At 41.6% G+C, this 18,491-nt stretch overlaps 1 protein-coding gene across 1 annotated transcript in view; it reads left to right on the top strand.

The window, feature by feature from the left end:
* The first annotated feature begins 4,124 nt into the window (after positions 1-4,124).
* cs (citrate synthase) overlaps positions 4,125-18,491 on the top strand; it is a 32,676-nt gene continuing 18,309 nt past the window's right edge. Inside the window, exons 1-3 of the mRNA XM_084334092.1 lie at positions 4,125-4,276; positions 11,782-11,829; positions 15,152-15,259. Coding sequence (XP_084190218.1) covers positions 4,226-4,276; positions 11,782-11,829; positions 15,152-15,259 — 207 coding nt within the window. The 5' untranslated portion in view covers positions 4,125-4,225. The remainder of the gene's footprint in view (positions 4,277-11,781; positions 11,830-15,151; positions 15,260-18,491) is intronic.

Here is an 18,491-nt window from a genome sequence, read left to right as displayed (position 1 = left end):
AATGCATAAGGTGCAGACATAAACATGGACAGTACAATAATCTAAGTGGCAGAGTGCACCCTTTCACTACCACACTACCAAAGGGTTAACCCTTTCACTGCGACAATGCAGAAGGTTAAACCTTTCACTGCCACATGACAAAGGGTTAACCCTTTCACTACCACACTACAGAAGGTTAACCCTTTCACTACCACACTACAGAAGGGTAACCCTTTCACTACCACACTACCAAAGGGTTAACCCTTTCACTACCATACTACAGAAGGTTAACCCTTTTACTAGGTTAACCATCTGTAGTGTGGTAATGAAAGGTTAACCTGTAGTGTGGTAGTGAAAGGGTTAAGCTTACTTTGATTGTTAAAGGGGCACTTCACCAAAAAACAATGCTTTATTTTGCACATAATCTGTATTTATTTTCCACATAATCTCACACACATCCAAAAAAAACTCCAAACTGTTTTGCACACATTAATTTAGTTTGACAGTTATTGAGAGTTTGAATATGACCACCAGGGATGTCATCGGGACATTGAATTCTTGTGTTGTGTAATGAAATGATAAGGTTCATCACAACACTTTGATGAACATTGTTACTCAGCTGATAGAGTTGTACCCTTCCTGCTGACTTGTCGTACAGAACTTGTAAGTCGCTTTGGATAAAAGCGTTCAGCTAAATGACTAAATGTAAATGTAACACACAACACAAGGATTCAATGTGGGGCGACAGTGCTCAGGAGGTAGAGCTGTCCATCTTGTAACGGGAAGTTTCCCAGTTCGATTCCGGATCCTCTTGGCAGTGAATCAAAGTGTCCTTGAGAAAGACAGTTAACCCTGACTGGTGATGAGCAGGTGGGCCCCTTGTATGGTCGCCTCTGCCTTTGGTGTGAAAGTGTGAGTGAACGGGTGAGTGCGAGGCATAGGTTGTAAAGCGCTTTGGATAAAAGCACTATATAAATGCACCATTTACCATTTACAATGTCCCTGATGACATCACTGGTGGCCGTATTCAAACTCATTTAGTCTCAGTAACCATCAAACTAAATGAACGTGGGCAAAACTACAACCAGCTACTCAGCCAATCTTCTAAAGCATTTCATTACTCTGCTGTGCCCTGTGATTTACAAACCAGAGAATTGATGGAATAAAATTGGATCACCTTCTTTCAAGGATCATGACCATTTTAATCACTTTATAGAAATGACAATTTTACCACAATAAGGCGATGACATCATGACCTACCTGACGACGCGCCACGAATCGCTAACAAGGTATTATAGTCAAATAAACAGAGAACCACTTACAAGAATGAAGTTACATTCATTGACTTAACAAACAGAGGAAGGGTCAGAGAGGTCATTAGTACCGTACCACTCACAGCAGTGTCCTGGGGTAAAAAATCTCAAATGGAAAATCTTTTTATACATCTCTAAAAGTAGCCTGCTTTTAGGTTAATCTCTATTTAAGTCCCCGCCCCTATAAGGTGACCTTCTGGTGACCAAAATGTCCTTTGACCTCTGAGGGTCTATTCTTTCTACCCCACAAGTGACCATGACACTGGGGTCTGTGGGCGTATCATTGTACACATATGGTACAGTACACCTACAGTGCTGATGTAAATACACTGGAATATGCTACTGTATAAGATAAGATAAGATATTCCTTTATTGATCCCCTTGGGGAAATTCAGGCATCATAGCAACATGGGGGAGGGGGGAGGGGAGGTACAGGTAGTAGAAAACATGATACAGGTCATAGAATTATAGTACAGTGGAGAAGTAAAAATAGAATAAAAAAGGCAGTGTAAACAATATAACAATATAATTAACTCTGGACATGCGCATATGGGCAACAAGGTGCAAGATGAGGGTATGTATGCCCTCTCAGTTATATTTGCCCTACAATAATTACAATATATATAATCTAATAATCCAATCATCTAAATCGAATCTAATATATAATAAAAAAAATGCTAAATGCTAAAATGCTCTGATGAAGTATACAGTATACACATAAGGTGTGGTATGCATAAGGCAAGTATGATGTGATATACATCATATGTTATACGTTCCTTTTAGGTGGGAGTCAGACACACTCATAACAAAGTAGAACAAATATCATTGAGGGTTGACCTTTTTTAGAAGTGGAACCTCTAGTCTAGACCTTAGTGCCGAGTATTTAATTGTTGTTAATGGTTTGAACTCACTTGTCTGCTGTCTCTTATTAATCTACATGTCGCTGTAACATGAAGATCTATCGAACACCACATGCAGAGGTCAGAGGTCATTTAAGATTAACTAGGTGCTCAGGAATGTTACAACCTGACACTGCAGCAAGAGAGACAATTGACTCTAGTCGTCTCTACATGGAGGATCAGGCGACAGGCAGCACTAATGAAACGAGGATAATTCTATGGTGATTTCGGGGGAAAACATTGGTTGGTCACCTCTGTTGTCGGCTCTTTTTACCAAATCGATGGACACAAATTACATTTAATAATAATAATAATGATAAACTTTATTTGTACATTTCATACAAGAATTGCAGCCCAAAGTGCCTCACAGCAGTATAATTGACATAAATGGAGACATAGGCATAAGATGAGCACAAGATTGACAGAATAAAAACGATGCATAAAGTGAAGACAGAATAAAAGTGATGCAATAAAATAGCTCTCGTTTACAGTACAATAATCATAAATATAGACGTAAGATTAGCATAGAATTTACTGAATAAAATAGTGCAATAGTGCAGTGCAATAAAATAGCTCCCATTTACAGTATAACAATCATAGTGAGTTTATTAAAAGGAGACGGTGAAGAGGTACGTTTTAGCTTACTTTTGAAAATACATCTCAAATGAGTCTATTCTTGTGGTTAAAAAAAAATACCCATACTGGGATGGAAACAGAGCCCTGAATGTGTGGTAGCCAGTGAGGTCTGCCTTGAATAACTTTATGGGTCTAACCTAGGGATTCCCACCCTGTTTTAAATATATGGGTCTAACCTAGGGATTCCCAACCTGTTTTGGCAGCTGAGACCATATCAAGGTCTGAAAAGTCCTGTGACCTCAGTGCTTAAAAGTTTAAACACATCTTGTCCTTACCAATTACACTGTACAAGTGCATAGTAGGTGAATCAGCAATGTCAGTAATTTTTTATTTTCATACAAGGTGACATCATATATATATATATATATATATATATATATATATATATATATATATATATATATATATATATATATATATATATATATATATATATATATATATATATATATATATATATATACCTGCATATAATTATTTTTACATATCCCTTACCTACTCTTACTAGTTACGCTGCTGGCCAGTATGACTTAGTTACTACCATAGTGTATGCATACCTAAATCACTGTGCATGTATTGTCATTATACAGCACAAGTATTATAGTACAACGAAAATAAGTTTGGCATCCAACCAGAGTGCAAATGTAACAGTAAAGTGCAACAGTAATATACAATGTACATTAAACAGGGTATAAAAAATTTAAATTAGTAGTACTACTGAGTATAGTGCTAGTCAGACAGACACTAAGATGCGTTAAATTATTAATACAATTCAATAGCCATGTTATAAAAATGTTATGAAACAGTAACATTACTTGAACAGTCTCCTCCCCATCATATGTATATAATCTCTGTTAGGATCTATGGGTAACAGTACTGTATATTTGCATATCGTATATGTCACAGATGTAACAGTACTATATACCTGTATGTCATGTATGTCCCTATGCCATAAATGTCATGATGTCATGTATGTTGGGTCATAAATGTCACTATGAATTGAAAATGGGGGACCCTGATGTAAACAAGACAAACGTCTTTCTCTGGTCTGCATCCATTGAGCCGTACTGTTGTATTGTAGCCATTCTGCAATCTGTTAAATAAAGTTTTCATGCATCCATTCATTCAACATTATACCAAGATGCTAATCTTTCATCATTGGAGCAGTCGTCCAATCAATCAAACCGCGGTGAACCACCCCAGCGAATCAAATCGCACTACGCTGCCGCTAAGCTCCCGCCCACCGTCCAATCAACAACGCGGCTGCTCCTGGGCCCGCATCCCTCTTCAACCTTCTGCTACCTAGAGGAGGGCACCTTCAAGCAGCTCCGCGGCGCACCGGCAGCGGCTTCCTCAGCTATATAAACAACCGGCGGAGAGACTAAAGACACAGACACAATGTCCTTCCTCACTATCAACAGGCTAGCGCCTAGACTCCTCAACTCAAAGGTAAGAAGAAGCGTTATTAAGGGTGTCTCGAAGACACTCGCTTGTGTGTGGCTGTCATTAGCCGTTGGGACGTTAGCTCGCGAGCTAACTGTTAGCTAGCAAGCTAACGCGACGTAACCCCATCAGCTGGCTAACTAACTAGCATTAGCCGGCTAGCTAGCTAGCTTAGATCTGTCAAGCACATTGTCATTTAATGTCGCTGATTTTAAGAGCTTAGCTAGCTCGCTTAATACAAAATCGATGAGCTTTTTGAAACGTTGCTTGCCATTCTGCGACAGCGGTAACGTTTATTATGAATTAAAAGACGTCCCAATACTCAAAAACTTGTTAGCTTATTTTGTAAGTTAGCTTTAGGGGAAGCCTTGCTGTTCTGTGGTGGCCACTGGCCTGGCGTGTGGGTGTTCCATTCACACAAGTTTGATGATCAACGTTAGTTTAATGTTGCTGTTATGGATTTATTGTTTAGCTTTTTTAGGAAAAGAATAACACTTGCAGGACTGTTGCATTATATCTCTCATAACTATTACTCGCATATACAACTTTCCTGACTATCCTCTCCAGCTCTATGGTGACCTTCACCTGATCACTCCAGCCAGCTATATATAACTAACGTTAGTGTTTTAACGTTATCCCTAAGGTAACATTGATTAATATAATCTCCCTTTTATTACAACGAACAGAGCTTTGTAAACCCTTTTGGGCTCAAACCTCTAACATGACACCGTGCATGGTGGCATTCCTTTCCAATAGACATGCTGCCTGATAGCATCACTCAGATTGAGATGTAATTTCCATAGACTAATTGTGAAATGTCTTCTGAAGTCACGCATGACCTTATGCTTTGGTTGTTCTGCTGGGATGGCGTCATGAATGGCAGCTTGCTGTCATTGGCCTTACTGTACATGTATTGTGAACTACTTGGCAGTAGCCTAGCCAGTGGTGACCCCCACAGATCGTGGTACCCTCTGTGGAAGAGTGACAGATTCACAGCCCCTTCATCATGTCATCATCAGACAGACACCACCAATCAATGATCCCAGGTTTTGGAGCTTTACACAGACAGACAGACTAGGGGTGATGACCTCCTGCCGTCATCATGCCGTCTGGCTATGAGGAATCAGTACAGCTGACTTGCCCTTAGCTCCTTCAGGTCTTGTCAACCTATATCTTATCGTCTGTAATCGGTTTGTTCAGAGGTTCTTGGCTGTATTGCCAACGAAGGTGATGGGTAGTTAGTTACCGCGTAACAGGCCTGGGGCTTGATTATCCTCTGTATGTAGGCTACATTGAGAGGATCATGGAAGAGGCTTTTCATTACATTGTTTTTAAGAAACAAGGAGGAGGGTGCATATGGGTCTTCGCAGGGCAACGCCTCTGTCGGATGCCTTCTCAACCCATGACCTCAGATTGTTCTTTTGTTATGTCTGTGAGTCATCCAGGATTTTACGCCTAAAAGCATATTTGCTTTATAAAAGCGTGGGGCATAGAGATTAATCCAGAGGTCGAAATGTGAAGTTAAGACTTTCTCAACAGTCTCTTTAAGTGAGTTTTATTTCTCTTGTAGTATCCGGCTATTGTATATAATCGAGTGTAGGATCTTTCCATCAAGCTACAAATCGATACAGATGGTATTTCACTACCAGTATCAGCCCTAGTGCTCTAAGCTTGTCTCCAATATTGTTTCTGCCCAAATCTAGTTTCCAATCAAGAGAAGATTAGCTTGAATGTTTCCCCAGTTAGTATACAGTGTTTGAAATAATGCATGAGGTTAGGCCTGTACGCCGCTGTGGAGTAACCCAGCCCTTGCCCCCAGGCTGGTGGAAGCTAGCCGGGACTGAGGGCTCTATATTTAAGACTGCTGCCGTTACATAATTCCCCTCAGCTGTGCAGACGATCTGTGACTACGGTGATGTGAGATTATCATGCCTTTTGTTCCTGTTGGCCGACCCCTAAGGTCATAGTCCGCTGATCCGCTCCCACCCAAGTGAAAGGCCCGCCGCCCGGCCTGCACCTAGTATGACCCCCTACCCCGGAGCCCCTCCTCCCATTGACAATATCCATAGTCTGACTGGAGAGTCTGGTTTCAGTGACTGACTGCACAGGGTCGACCCCTTGCTCACGCGTCGCACCAAGGTTGCTACAAGATTACTGTCCACACTTTCGTAACCCAGTTTACGAGGCCAATGGCCTCTTTAATCCAGCTGTAATCTCCCAGTCTAGTCCCTGGCACAGTGAGAGTCCCGATGGTTAATTGGTAGTGCGTTCACACTGCATTGTTGCCTAAATGTGTTGTTGCTATAGGCATGGAAATAACACGAGAAAGTTTCTAAAATGTCCAGGTAAAAGCTTTGGCTACAGTCGTGAAGTGCGATTATGCCTGGTCCGCTCTTACCAATACTCCTGGTGTGCACCTAGTGGCAGCCAATAGATATCCACCTGCCCCAAACCACCACCTCCCCCCACAGTATCAATAGAGCCTGGAGAGTCTGGTTTATAATGACACAGCTTTATTGCCGTTTGCCATTTAATCACAATTGATCCAACTTGATGCCTAAAATACTCTCATATGTAATGTGGTTATTAATTCCATGCCAATTTCAAATTCGAATTTTGCCACGTAATGCAATACATAGTTACATACTACTGTATTATGCTAAGTAAATATGTAGCCTAATAATAGTTTGAAACCTTTGAATCATGTTGAAACTGTAGCTTCTGAGTAGCCTGTAGTCTGACGTTACTTATGCCTAGTTCTTCTCCAGTATTTCTGTTTCTTCCTGGTTATTAGATATCATATGTAGACTAGACCGTAGCCTAGTTGGTTAGCAGAATTATTCAGCAATAATCAGCATACGTTTCTACTCGCCTAACATGATGCCTGAGTGAGATGTAGAATTAACATGGCTTTCAACTAGCCTGCGTACCTGTCAACCCGGGCCCAGTGAGGGGGCTTTCAACTAGCCTGCGTACCTGAACCCGGGCCCATCATTAGTGGGGTCTCTCGCTCTCCTCCTACTGCACCTGCTTACCGTAATTCCTCTAATAGTAACCGGTTTGTATTTGTTTCAACTGTAGCGGATACCATGCTTGTATTAGGAGGAGGCATGTATAAAAGAGAGGCCTATATTTCTAATTTTCAAACAGATCATAATGAATAAATCAACATTTTGTGTCAGTTTGAACCCAGTAAAATGTACTGGGTTCATTTATTGAAACCAAGCAAGTACTGTATGAAATACGGTAGTAAACAGTGCAATTACAGGTGGTCAAAAAAAGTAAAATAAAGTAAAATAGTGCAATCACAATACTGGTATAATAATAATAATAACTTCGTTTTATACAATTCTGAGGTAGGCTTACTCTCTTGGTAAACATTAACAGCATACCATTATATGGTATTTACTGCACAGCCAGGCCAGCATATAACAACAATAACTAATATACATGAAACCCGGCTTGTATTAGGAGGCCGGCTTATAATTGCTTAGCTCAACAGCGCACCCGGTCATTAATAGAGACCCGGTTTTTAATTGAATACCGGTTACTATTAGAGGAATTACGGTATGTTCTATTTGGTCTAATGAAGTGATGAGCGTTCGCCACTGCCTGTAAATGCTCACTGCCATAATCAGCCAGACCTGGAAGGTCGTGGATTACAGTGCAGAGCTAAATGTATTGGGGCTGCTCGATTTATAGCAAAAATCACAATCATTTAGGTCAGGGGTCTCAAACTCAATTTACCTGGGGGCCGCTGGAGGTACTAGAGTCTGGGTGAGGCTGGGCCGCATCAAATATTCCACAAAAAAAGGGTTTAAAGTATTCAAAAAAAAAGTGCAACTGATCCAATCTTCTCACAAACTCACTAAAACCTCACAAACACCAGCAACTGAGCATTCTCAGTGGTGTCAGTGGACTCATCCACAGCTATGGAAATGCACTGTAAATTTTTTTTATTCACAAAGCTGTTTAATCAAAACATCAGCCAGTATTTCAGTTATTCTGGTTGCTGTGCTATCTGAGGAGGATTTGCTTTTGTTTGCCTTCAAACATGGTCTCCATCACTTCAGTCATACATTATTTTATTATTTATGCATCAGAGAATGGCTTCTTGTGTTTAGCCAACACCCATGCCACTGAGTGAGGACGTGGTTGTTTTTTCTCGTTGTGACATAGCTTTAACAATAATTCTGCTAGGTGCGGCTAGGTGGCGCAGTGGGCAAGGCGCTCGCCACCAACGCAGGAGATGCTGGGTTCGAGCCCAGCTCTCGGCATTGCTACCAGCTTGGCTGGTCGTTCATACTAATACAATTGGCAGTATTAGGGGGTGGGAAGCTGGTGGGTGGGGATCGGACGTTGTGGACAGCGACTCCTACAGGTCGGTTAGTGTGCCTGCGCAGTAGAATCGGGAAACAACGAGGGCGGCGTGTCCCTCCCACGCAGACCCTCGCCGCTGAGAGATCGCGCTGTTCAGGGGAAAAGTTGCGACGGCTGCCTCCTCGAGTACCGGAGGGGACACGTGATGCAAGGCTTCGTCCACATTGCAGCCGGCTTGTGGGAGGCATGGCCAACAGCGTTCGAGACAGGGGAGGGTAGAATTGGACAATACGAAATTGGGGAAGGGAGAAAAATAGAAAATGGGGAGAAAAAGTAGATGAGAAAAATAATAATAATAATAATTCTGCTTGCAGCTTGATATGATGATTTCATTCCATTTATATTTGTGGTTCTTAGCACTGAATCTTGAGGAAAGGCTGCATCAAAATAACGTTTGTTTCGTAGTGGCGTTTCAAATTGCCACTCTTCACAAGAGCTACCGTTTCCTGGCATATTAGGCACATTGGTTTGGTGCTGGCTGCTGGGAGAATGCATGCATATTTTTCAGTCCATTCACCTTTGAATTGCAGCGATTGTCACTGCTGACCTTTTCTTTTACTGGCCATCTTTGAGCATGCCATATTTTTCTACTAACTGCCTGCTGGCGAAACTAGGCTACTAGCTACATTTATCTCACGGGGATAAAACTGGGAACGAGGTTACTAGCTACAGTACCTGCAGATTAGACTACCTGTAGATGCGCTGTCAACTCTCGCTCTGACTCGAACCGTTGAAAGACAACACACATTCCGTGAAGACCCGCCCTACTCTGCTCTGATTCGCAGACTGTGGGTGGGGGGGGGAAACGCTGACGGGACGCTGAATGTGATTGGACCAGAGTAGCCAGACACAGACAGGCAGAGCACTGCTTGCAGAGGAGACTGCAGTGAATTTCGAGGATGCCTGCCATACGCACTGGATATATTTTCCTTCCACTTGGTATCACTCCGGAATCACATTTCAACCAAGTCACTAACGTAACGTTGCTGTCATGATCCTGCGCTATGGTAGCCTACAAGTGATAAAATAAATAAAACATCCAACTCGCACAACAATGCTGCAAAAAGTTGCGAGCGGGCCACACTAAACTTTGATGTCAAGTAGGGGGCCGCAAAATATCATCCAGCGGGCCGCAATTGGCCTGCGGGCCACGAGTTTGAGACTCCTGATTTAGGTCAATATTGAGATCACAATTATTTAATGCCATTAATCATTGACTTTGGAAACGTGTATTTATTGAACTTAACAGTTGGAAGCCAGAATTATAATTTGAAAATAAAATGTAATCGATCGCCTAGCCCTAGATTATACCGGGGCATGCTGCCTCTTTAGTTATGTCCCATTACTAATGATATTGATGCAAGTGCAACATCTCAAAGATAGCTATTTGTGAAAAAGGCTTGTCGTGACTCATCATCAGGGCTTTTTCAAGGTTGTCTGAAAGCCTTTGAGCTTCTGCCCAGAGCAGTTATCATCAGTCTGGCCAGGTTGGAGTATGGAGCCATGTTGTGCTCATCCTTACTATCATGGTGAGTCATTAGACGGCCATTAACACGCCAAGACTATTTTCCAACCACGCGGTCCAAACTCTGCTAATAAATGGCTCTTGTGCTGCCTTGTCTATTGTAGCCAATGTGCTTATTAATCATGTAGGCCTAAACCTTGTTTTATTCCATCATGTAGGCCTAAACCTTGTTTTTATTCTATCATGTAGGCCTAAACCTTGTTTTATTCTATCATGTAATAATAATAATATCTTAGATTTATATAGCGCCTTTCAGGAGACCCAAGGCGCTTAACAGTAGGGGGCAGCTAGGGGAAGGCGATCAGGGAACAACGTAACAACAAAGTAAAAGAGGGAAATCACTATCCGGCAGAGTCATTTACAAATTTGGTGGAGAGGTGGGTTTTAAGTTGGGATTTGAAAGAGTGCAGGAATGTAGCACTACGGATGTTTGGAGGGAGTGAGTTCCAGGGGGTGGGTGCAGCAACAGAGAAGGCTCTGGGACCAACAGTCCGCAGTTTGGTGGTGGGGATGGATAGGAGACCGGAGTCGGAGCACCGCAGCCTCCGGGGCGCGATGGAGGAGGTCAGCTAGGTACCGGGGGGGGGGGGGAAAGGAAGTGAAGGGATTTGTAGGTGATGAGGATCTTGAAATTGATGCAGGACTTGACTGGAAGCCGGTGGAGGTGGATGGGGGTGATGTGGTGCCAGGACTTGGTGCGGGTGAGAACCTTAGCAGCAGAATTTTGGACGTATTGTAGCCGGTTTAGGGCATTGCTGTGTAGCTCTACGAGAACAGAGTTTGCGTGGTCGAGACGGGAGGTGACGAAGGCGTGAATAGAGTCTTTGCTACAGAGTCTGGGAGAGATGGCTGGAGTCTGGAAATGTTCCCGAGATGGAAAAAAGCTGATTTAGTTATTGTTTTTTATATGGGAATGAAAGGAGAGGGTGGAGTCCAGTATGACACCCAGGTTGCGGACTTCTGGGGAAGGGTGGATTAAGCAGACATCCACTGCTAGGAGGAGATCTCCAACCTTCTAGAGCAGTGACTGCTTGGCCACAACCATGAGCTCAGTCTTCTTGCTATTTATCTTCAGGAAATTGGATGACATCCAGGCCTTGATGTCAAGGAGACAGTTGACGAGGTGCTGTGGGGGGAGAGGAGTGGAGGGTGAGGTGCTGATGTAGAGCGGAGTCTCATTAGCGTAGGAGTGGAAATTGAGACCATGTTTCCAGATGATATTACCAAGGGGGAGCATGTAGATCGTGAAGAGGAGTGGACCAAGAACGGAACCCTGAGGCACACCTTGGTTGACTGGTCTGAAGTCTGAACCTTGTTTTATTCTATCATGTAGGCCTAAACCTTGTTTTATTCTATCATGTAGGGCGGCCTAAACCTTGTTTTATTCAATCATGTTGCCTAAACCTTGTTTTATTCTATCATGATGTAGGCCTAAACCCTAAACCTTGTTTTATTCTATCATGTAGGCCTAAATCTTGTTTTATTCTATCATGTAGGCCTGAACCTTCTATCATGTAGGCCTAAACCTTGTTTTATTCTATCATGTAGGCCTAAACCTTGTTATATTCTATCATGTAGGCCTGAACCTTGTTTTCTTCTCCCCCAGAACGCCCTTGTCCTTGTGGCTGCCAGAAATGCCAGCGCATCATCAACAGTAAGTACTCAAGGTCGTCTCTTGGCCCCTCTGATTTTGCTTAGTACGAGAGATGATATTAGATTAAAATGTATTGTACAGCACAAGTACAGTACAACGAAAAGATGAAACGTGAAGTGCAATAGTAATATACAATGTACACTAGGGGTGTAACGATGCGACGTCACAACGATTCGATTACGATTATTCAGGCAACGATTCAATGCATCATGAAATCTCTTCATTTGACCACGATTCGATTAATTTTAATTCCCCAAAAACTGATTCACTCAGCATGAATGGACTATAGGTAAATAAAAACAATACACACAAAAAAAAACACTAAAAAAAAAGAAAGAAAAATGTTTTTCCGATTATAATCGATTCTAACATATTCAAATCGATGCATTGATTCTAACACATTAGAATCAATGCATTTCGGTTAATCGATGCATCGTTACACCCCTAATGTACACAGGTGATTAAACTGTGTATAAAGTATATAAATTAGTACTACTGTGTATAGTGCTAATCGGATGTATGTACAGAGTTGTACTATTAATACTAGGGGTGTAACGGTACGTGTATTAATCCCATGGATTTACGGTACGGCCGTCACGGTGCGTTACGCCCACCCATGCGACGAATACGCCCCACAGCGCAAACACACCCACATGCAGGCACTCGCGAGGTCCGTGCGAGAACAGCGCGCGTGGCCGGGCACACCGAGTCAGACTTCAGAGCGGCGAAAGTGCACGGAGAAAGGCACATTTACGTAAACAGCTGCAGGGTCATTACAGTTTTCTTTCGTTTTCTTGTGTGCCCAATAACGTTAACCAAATGAAACCAATGGAAAGAAACACGCACGCGTCGCCGACACCTACACACACGCGCCAACAAACACATCAACATTCTCCCCCGCCAGACTCAAAGGCACAATCAAATAAAAAGAACAAACATACTTTTCCGGATAGATCAACTGAGCTCCACTGTGTTTAAATCCAATAATCCTCTGCCATTGTTGTAATATGTCATCTGTTCTCTAGTATTCAGTCTGGTCGTGAAGTTAAATTCTCTCTGGAAGTGAAAGTGAAACTTAGCAAGGATAAGTTTAAAGAGGCAGTAGGCAAGTGGATGCCTGAACACAGAATGACACCAGTATCACTAATTACCACGGCAAGCCTATAGAAAATTTTTCTATTTAATAATAATAATTATAATAATTATCATAAATTAAATATATTAATAAAAAAATATATAAAAAATTTAAAATATTTCCTTTTAATTATATTAATAATCATTTATAAAAAAAAAATCTGTTGTACCGAACTCGTACCGAACCGTGACCCCAATACCGAGGTACGTACCGAACCGTGGCTTCTGTGTACCGTTACACCCCTAATTAATACTGTGAAAGGGCAACCAATGTAATAAAAAAAAGTCAACCAACGAACAAGATTCTTGTACCGGATCTCCTCTCTGGTAAACAAGAATACCTTGAAGACTCTAACAGGAGCACTCATTCAAGGGTACTACGACTATGCTTGCACCTCATGGTACCATTCCAAAGCACCTCAAAGGCCCTGAAAACAAGGCTACAAACATCACAAAACAAACTGGTCAGACTACTGCTTGGCCTTACTTCTAAAACCCACCTCACCCCTGCCCATTTTGACAACGTAGGATGGCTTAGAGTAGACTACAGAGTACAGCAACTAGCAATGGGCCTGGTCTACAAGATACACTACACCACTGGCACTAATATACCCATGTACATGTCGAAATACTTCCCAAAGGTCAGTGAATTCCACGACCATAACACCAGAGGGAGTTCCATAAATCATGTTCAGACAAGGGACTAAACACGTTTCACAATTATGACACAATAATGTGGAACGCCCTACCCACAGCCGTAAAATTATGTGAATCCCTACCCTCCTTCAAAACCGCCCTCAAAGAGCACCTACGGGAGGCTGCAATTAGAAACTAGCCCCGGTAAATGTCAAAATACCCCCCTCCCCACCCACCCACCCAACCCCCTCCAATGTACAGTTTCTTCCCCTTCGGATGTATATATTTTTTTATGATCTCTTTTTTTTTTACACTGTACTGTATATTTCTATGTCTTGTATGTCATAAATGTCTTGACGAATTGAAAATGGAGGACCCTGATGTAAACGAGACGAACGTCTTTTTCTGGTCTGCATCCTCTTAGCAGTTGTTTGTATTGAGCCGTACTGTAGTGTACCCATTCTGATCTGTTAATATCTGTTAAGTTTTCAATCAATTCAGTATGAGGTAAGATAAGTTATTCCTTTATTGATCCCCTTGGGTAAATTCATAATAGTGAATTTACATAATAGTAATTATTATGATTACAGTGTAGGGCAATTGATGTAGATGGTGAAAGCAGTAGGTAGGTATAAATTGAGTATAGGCAACAGATTTAAAAGTTTGTACAGATATTAGCAATACTAACATGCACATACTTAAACATCTCCTTTCCCTCTGGTATTTTTAAACATCTCCTTTCCCTCTGGTATTTTGAACGTTAACAAAACATGCATTGCCAATGCTGACCATTGTTTGTTTAGTTAGAAATACATTTCTTGGGCGGCTAAGTGGCGCAGTGGGCAAGGCGCTCACCACTAACGCAGGATATGCTGGGTTCAAGCCCAGCTCTCGGCGTTGCTACCAGCTTGGCTGGTCGTTCATACTAACACAATTGGCAGTGTTAGGGGTGGGAAAGCTGGTGGGTGGGGATTGGACGTTATGGACAGCGACTCCTACAGGTCGGTTGGTGCGCCTGTACAGCAGAATCAGGAAGTAACGGGGGCAGCGTGAGCCTCCCACGCGTTACTCCTCGCCACTGAGAGATTGCGCTGTACAGGTGAAAAGATGCGACAGCTGCCTCCTCGTGTTCCGGAGGGGAGACGTGATGCAAGGCTTGGTCCTCACTGCAGGCGACCAGTGGGAGGCATAGTCTAGCAACGTTCGAGACAGGGGAGGGGAGAATTGAAGGGAGAATTGGCAAGGCGAAATTGGGATGGGGAAAAAATTGAAAATAAGGAGAAAAAGTGGATAAAAAAATACATTTCTTGAACCAAACATGTGTGTGTGTGTGTGTGTATATATATATATATATATATATATATATATATATATATAGCCTTTTTAGTTAACCCAGATCGCAAGATTTGTGTACCGTGTTGAACTGGGAATGATTCATTTCTGTACCTAAGATCAACGGTGTGTGTGTACTAGTGTGTAGTGTACTAGTGTGTATTTGAAATAACATATTGGGTTAAACTGGGGTATGATGGATCTTTTCTCTGTGTTCCAGAATCTGAAGGATGTTCTGTCAGACCTGGTTCCTCAGGAACAGAGCAGGGTTAAGAGCTTCAAAACACAGTATGGCAAAACCAACATCGGACAGATCACCGTTGACATGGTGAGTAACTCCTCAGCTGTTGCCTTTGACCAGGTTGGATTACATTCACATTTATTATCATTATACAGTACAACGAAAAGAAGTGTGGCATCCAACCAGAGTGCAAATGTAATAGTAAAGTGCAATAGTAATATACAATGTACAGGTGATTAAACTGGGTATAAAATATATACATTTGTACTACTGAGTAATAGTGCTAATTTATATATTTCAAAAGATATATGTAAAGCCTCATAGAGCTGCTGCTGACGATTACTTAATCGGTTCATCCAATGGTTATTTTGTCCATCAATCAGTGCATCCAAATGATTAATTTAGAAAAAAAACAGACAATTGAACAATTGCATTTTAAGTTTGCTTGCTTTCCCCCCGAAACGCTAAAGCACTTTAACAGGGTATTTATAGAGCATTTCTTAACAATCTTGGTGCTTCTGAATGAGATGAATCTTCTTTTGTACCGTCTGCCATCAATAAAATGTTTTGAAGCATCGATGTAGTCATTTTGACTATTATTTTTGGTAATTGAATTATTAATTTCAGTTATGAGTAATTTAAACACTACAAAAGGTTTTCCCTTTTTGCTACTTTCCCATTTTCCCAAGTGGTCACTGCAGGTTGTTACCCTGAAGTGATTTCAAGTAAAGGATTGCATTTATATAGTGTTTTATAAAAAACACTTTACAACTTATGCCTCACATTCACACACCGACGGCGGAGGTGACCATGCAAGGTGCCAAGTTGCCAACCTGCTCATTGGGAGCAGTTGGAGGTTAAGTGTCTCTCAAGGACACTTCGACACGCTGCTTGGAGGAGCCAGAATCGAACCGGGAACCTTTCTAATTACCAGACAACTGCTCTACCTCCTGAGCCACTGTCGTCCCCAAGTCCCAAATAAGGCTATAACTGCAGCGAGCGCCGAGCGCTCCTTCACGCCATCTGTTCTCTTCCTTCCATTAAATTATTCCTGCCGCCTCTGAATTCCTCTTTGCTGCCTTTCTGAACTCTGAGCTACTCACTCAGTTCTCTTCGAACTCTTTTAAACAGTTTGTTTTTTTTCTCACGTTGATCACCTCAATATTTTTGCTTGATTGTTTCATGAAAAACCCACATGGATTACATATAAAGAGAAGGAGATGTGACAACAGTGTAATCGGTGTGAATGCTGGGTGTTAGAGAACCGGTTCTAATAGGTAAATACAGGTGCAGCTCAATAAATTAGAATATCGTGGAAAAGTCTATATATTTAGCTGCATTGACGCAGTCATTTGAGCAAAAGGAGCCCCAACCAAGTACTGAGTGAACATACATGAACATACTTTTCAGAAGGCCGACATTTCTATATACAAAAGAAAAATGCATGTATTTTTTATTGGTGATACAGAATTTTGGGCTTTCATGAGCTGTAAGACATAATCATCAAAATTAAAACAAATAAAGGCTTGAAATATTTCACTTTGTGTGTAATGAATCTATAATCGACGAGAGTTTCGCTTTTTGAATTGAATTACTGAAATAAAATTACTTTTCCACGATATTCTAATTTATCGAGCTGCACCTGTAGGTACCGGAAAGTAACATGTTTGCATTTCGATTCTTACATTTTTTTTTTTTTTTTTTTTAATAATATATAACTTTGTTAATTAATACCCTAGTTACAGTACAGCAACCAAATTAAACTTATCAAGTCAACTAACAATGTGAATAGTATGAAGCAAATGAAAGTTTTTTTTTTTTTTAATATATAACTCTGTTAATTAATAGCCTAGTTACAGTACAGCAACCAAATTAAACTATCAAGTCAACTAACAATGTGAATAGTATGAAACAAATGAAAGATTAAAAAAAAAAAATCTCCTGCGAAATAAGCTGTGACCTGTTTTGACCTGCACCTCAAAGAATCGGAATCGAGACTCATTTAGAACAGGAATCGAAATGGAGAATCGGAACCGGAATCGTTCAAATCCAAATGATGCTCAACCCTAGTTACAAGCCAGAGCAGATGGATACATGACAGAGGCTCTTCCCATTGTGTGTGTGGGAGGATGGCAGATTTAACTGTACAACAGCTGCTTCCAGGTCTGATTAGCTTGACTACGGGCAGGGGTGGCTGATACCATGTCTGATTAGCTTGACTAAGGGCAGGGGTGTCTGATCAGCTTGACCCAGAGCAGGTGTGGCTGCTTAAAACAGCCATGCTCACAGCCACACCTGATCCCAGGTCTGATTAGCTTGACCCAGGATGGGTGCGTGTGGCTGCTTAAGGCCATGTCCCCACGTATCTGGATCTTTTGCCAAACGCACATTTTATTCCACGATTGGGCCTTTCATCCACACGTAAAGGGTGTTTTCAGAGACATAAACGGAGATTTTCTTAAACGCATTTTAAAGTGAAGATTTTCCAAAATATCCGTTCAGTGGATACGTGCAGCCACTGTAAACGCATAGTCTAGATAAACGATGACGCCACAGCTCACTACGCATGCTCAGACTGTGGCGGGCCGTAATAATATCTGGCCCGTCAGATTGTTTGGCGAATATTATTTTACTATTTCTCTAATATATATCAGACCGACTATAGGCTAGCTAGGCTATATATTTCAGCTATAATGTCCTAACAGAGAAACTACCACCACCTAAAACATCCTTATTACACCTTGTTTTATCCATATAGGCAGTAGCACTTTGAAGTAATAATAACTTCGGTGGACTTGGTGCTGAAATGTCATTCAAACTATCCTTACTTATATATGCGACGACGGCACCACATGTGAACAGTACAATGCAATTAATGAATGTCTTGTTGTAATTAGTATATATATAGTTTGTGATAAGGACTCGCCATTTAGTTTCAGAATCCGGAGATTGTTAGGGCTCCCCTTTCGTGACTGTGATGCACCGAGTGAATCCACAGTCACTTGCTCCTCAATAGGAAACCAACCTAGATTTACCCTGAAGGACTGGTTCTAACCGAACCGTTCGTTATACAAGTATCACAGAGAAATGTCAAAGCTACTCCGAGTTGCATGAGGGTTTCGAACAGAGATACGGGATGGTTTGAAAGCTCGGCGTTGCTAATGAACATTTTAAATATTTCTTATAAACTGCTCAAAACGGCATTATTTCCGGCGTTGGCTGCCTGGTGTGATCACAGCGCATGCGCATCATGCACCCAACGCCGGAAATAATGCCGTTTTGAGCAGTTTATAAAGAATATTTAAAATGTTTATTAGCA

The sequence above is a fragment of the Notolepis coatsorum genome (genome assembly GCF_963971535.1).
Source record: "Notolepis coatsorum genome assembly, chromosome: 17".
Taxonomy (NCBI): domain Eukaryota; kingdom Metazoa; phylum Chordata; class Actinopteri; order Aulopiformes; family Paralepididae; genus Notolepis; species Notolepis coatsorum.
This window is presented reverse-complemented; position numbering and strand designations above follow the sequence as displayed.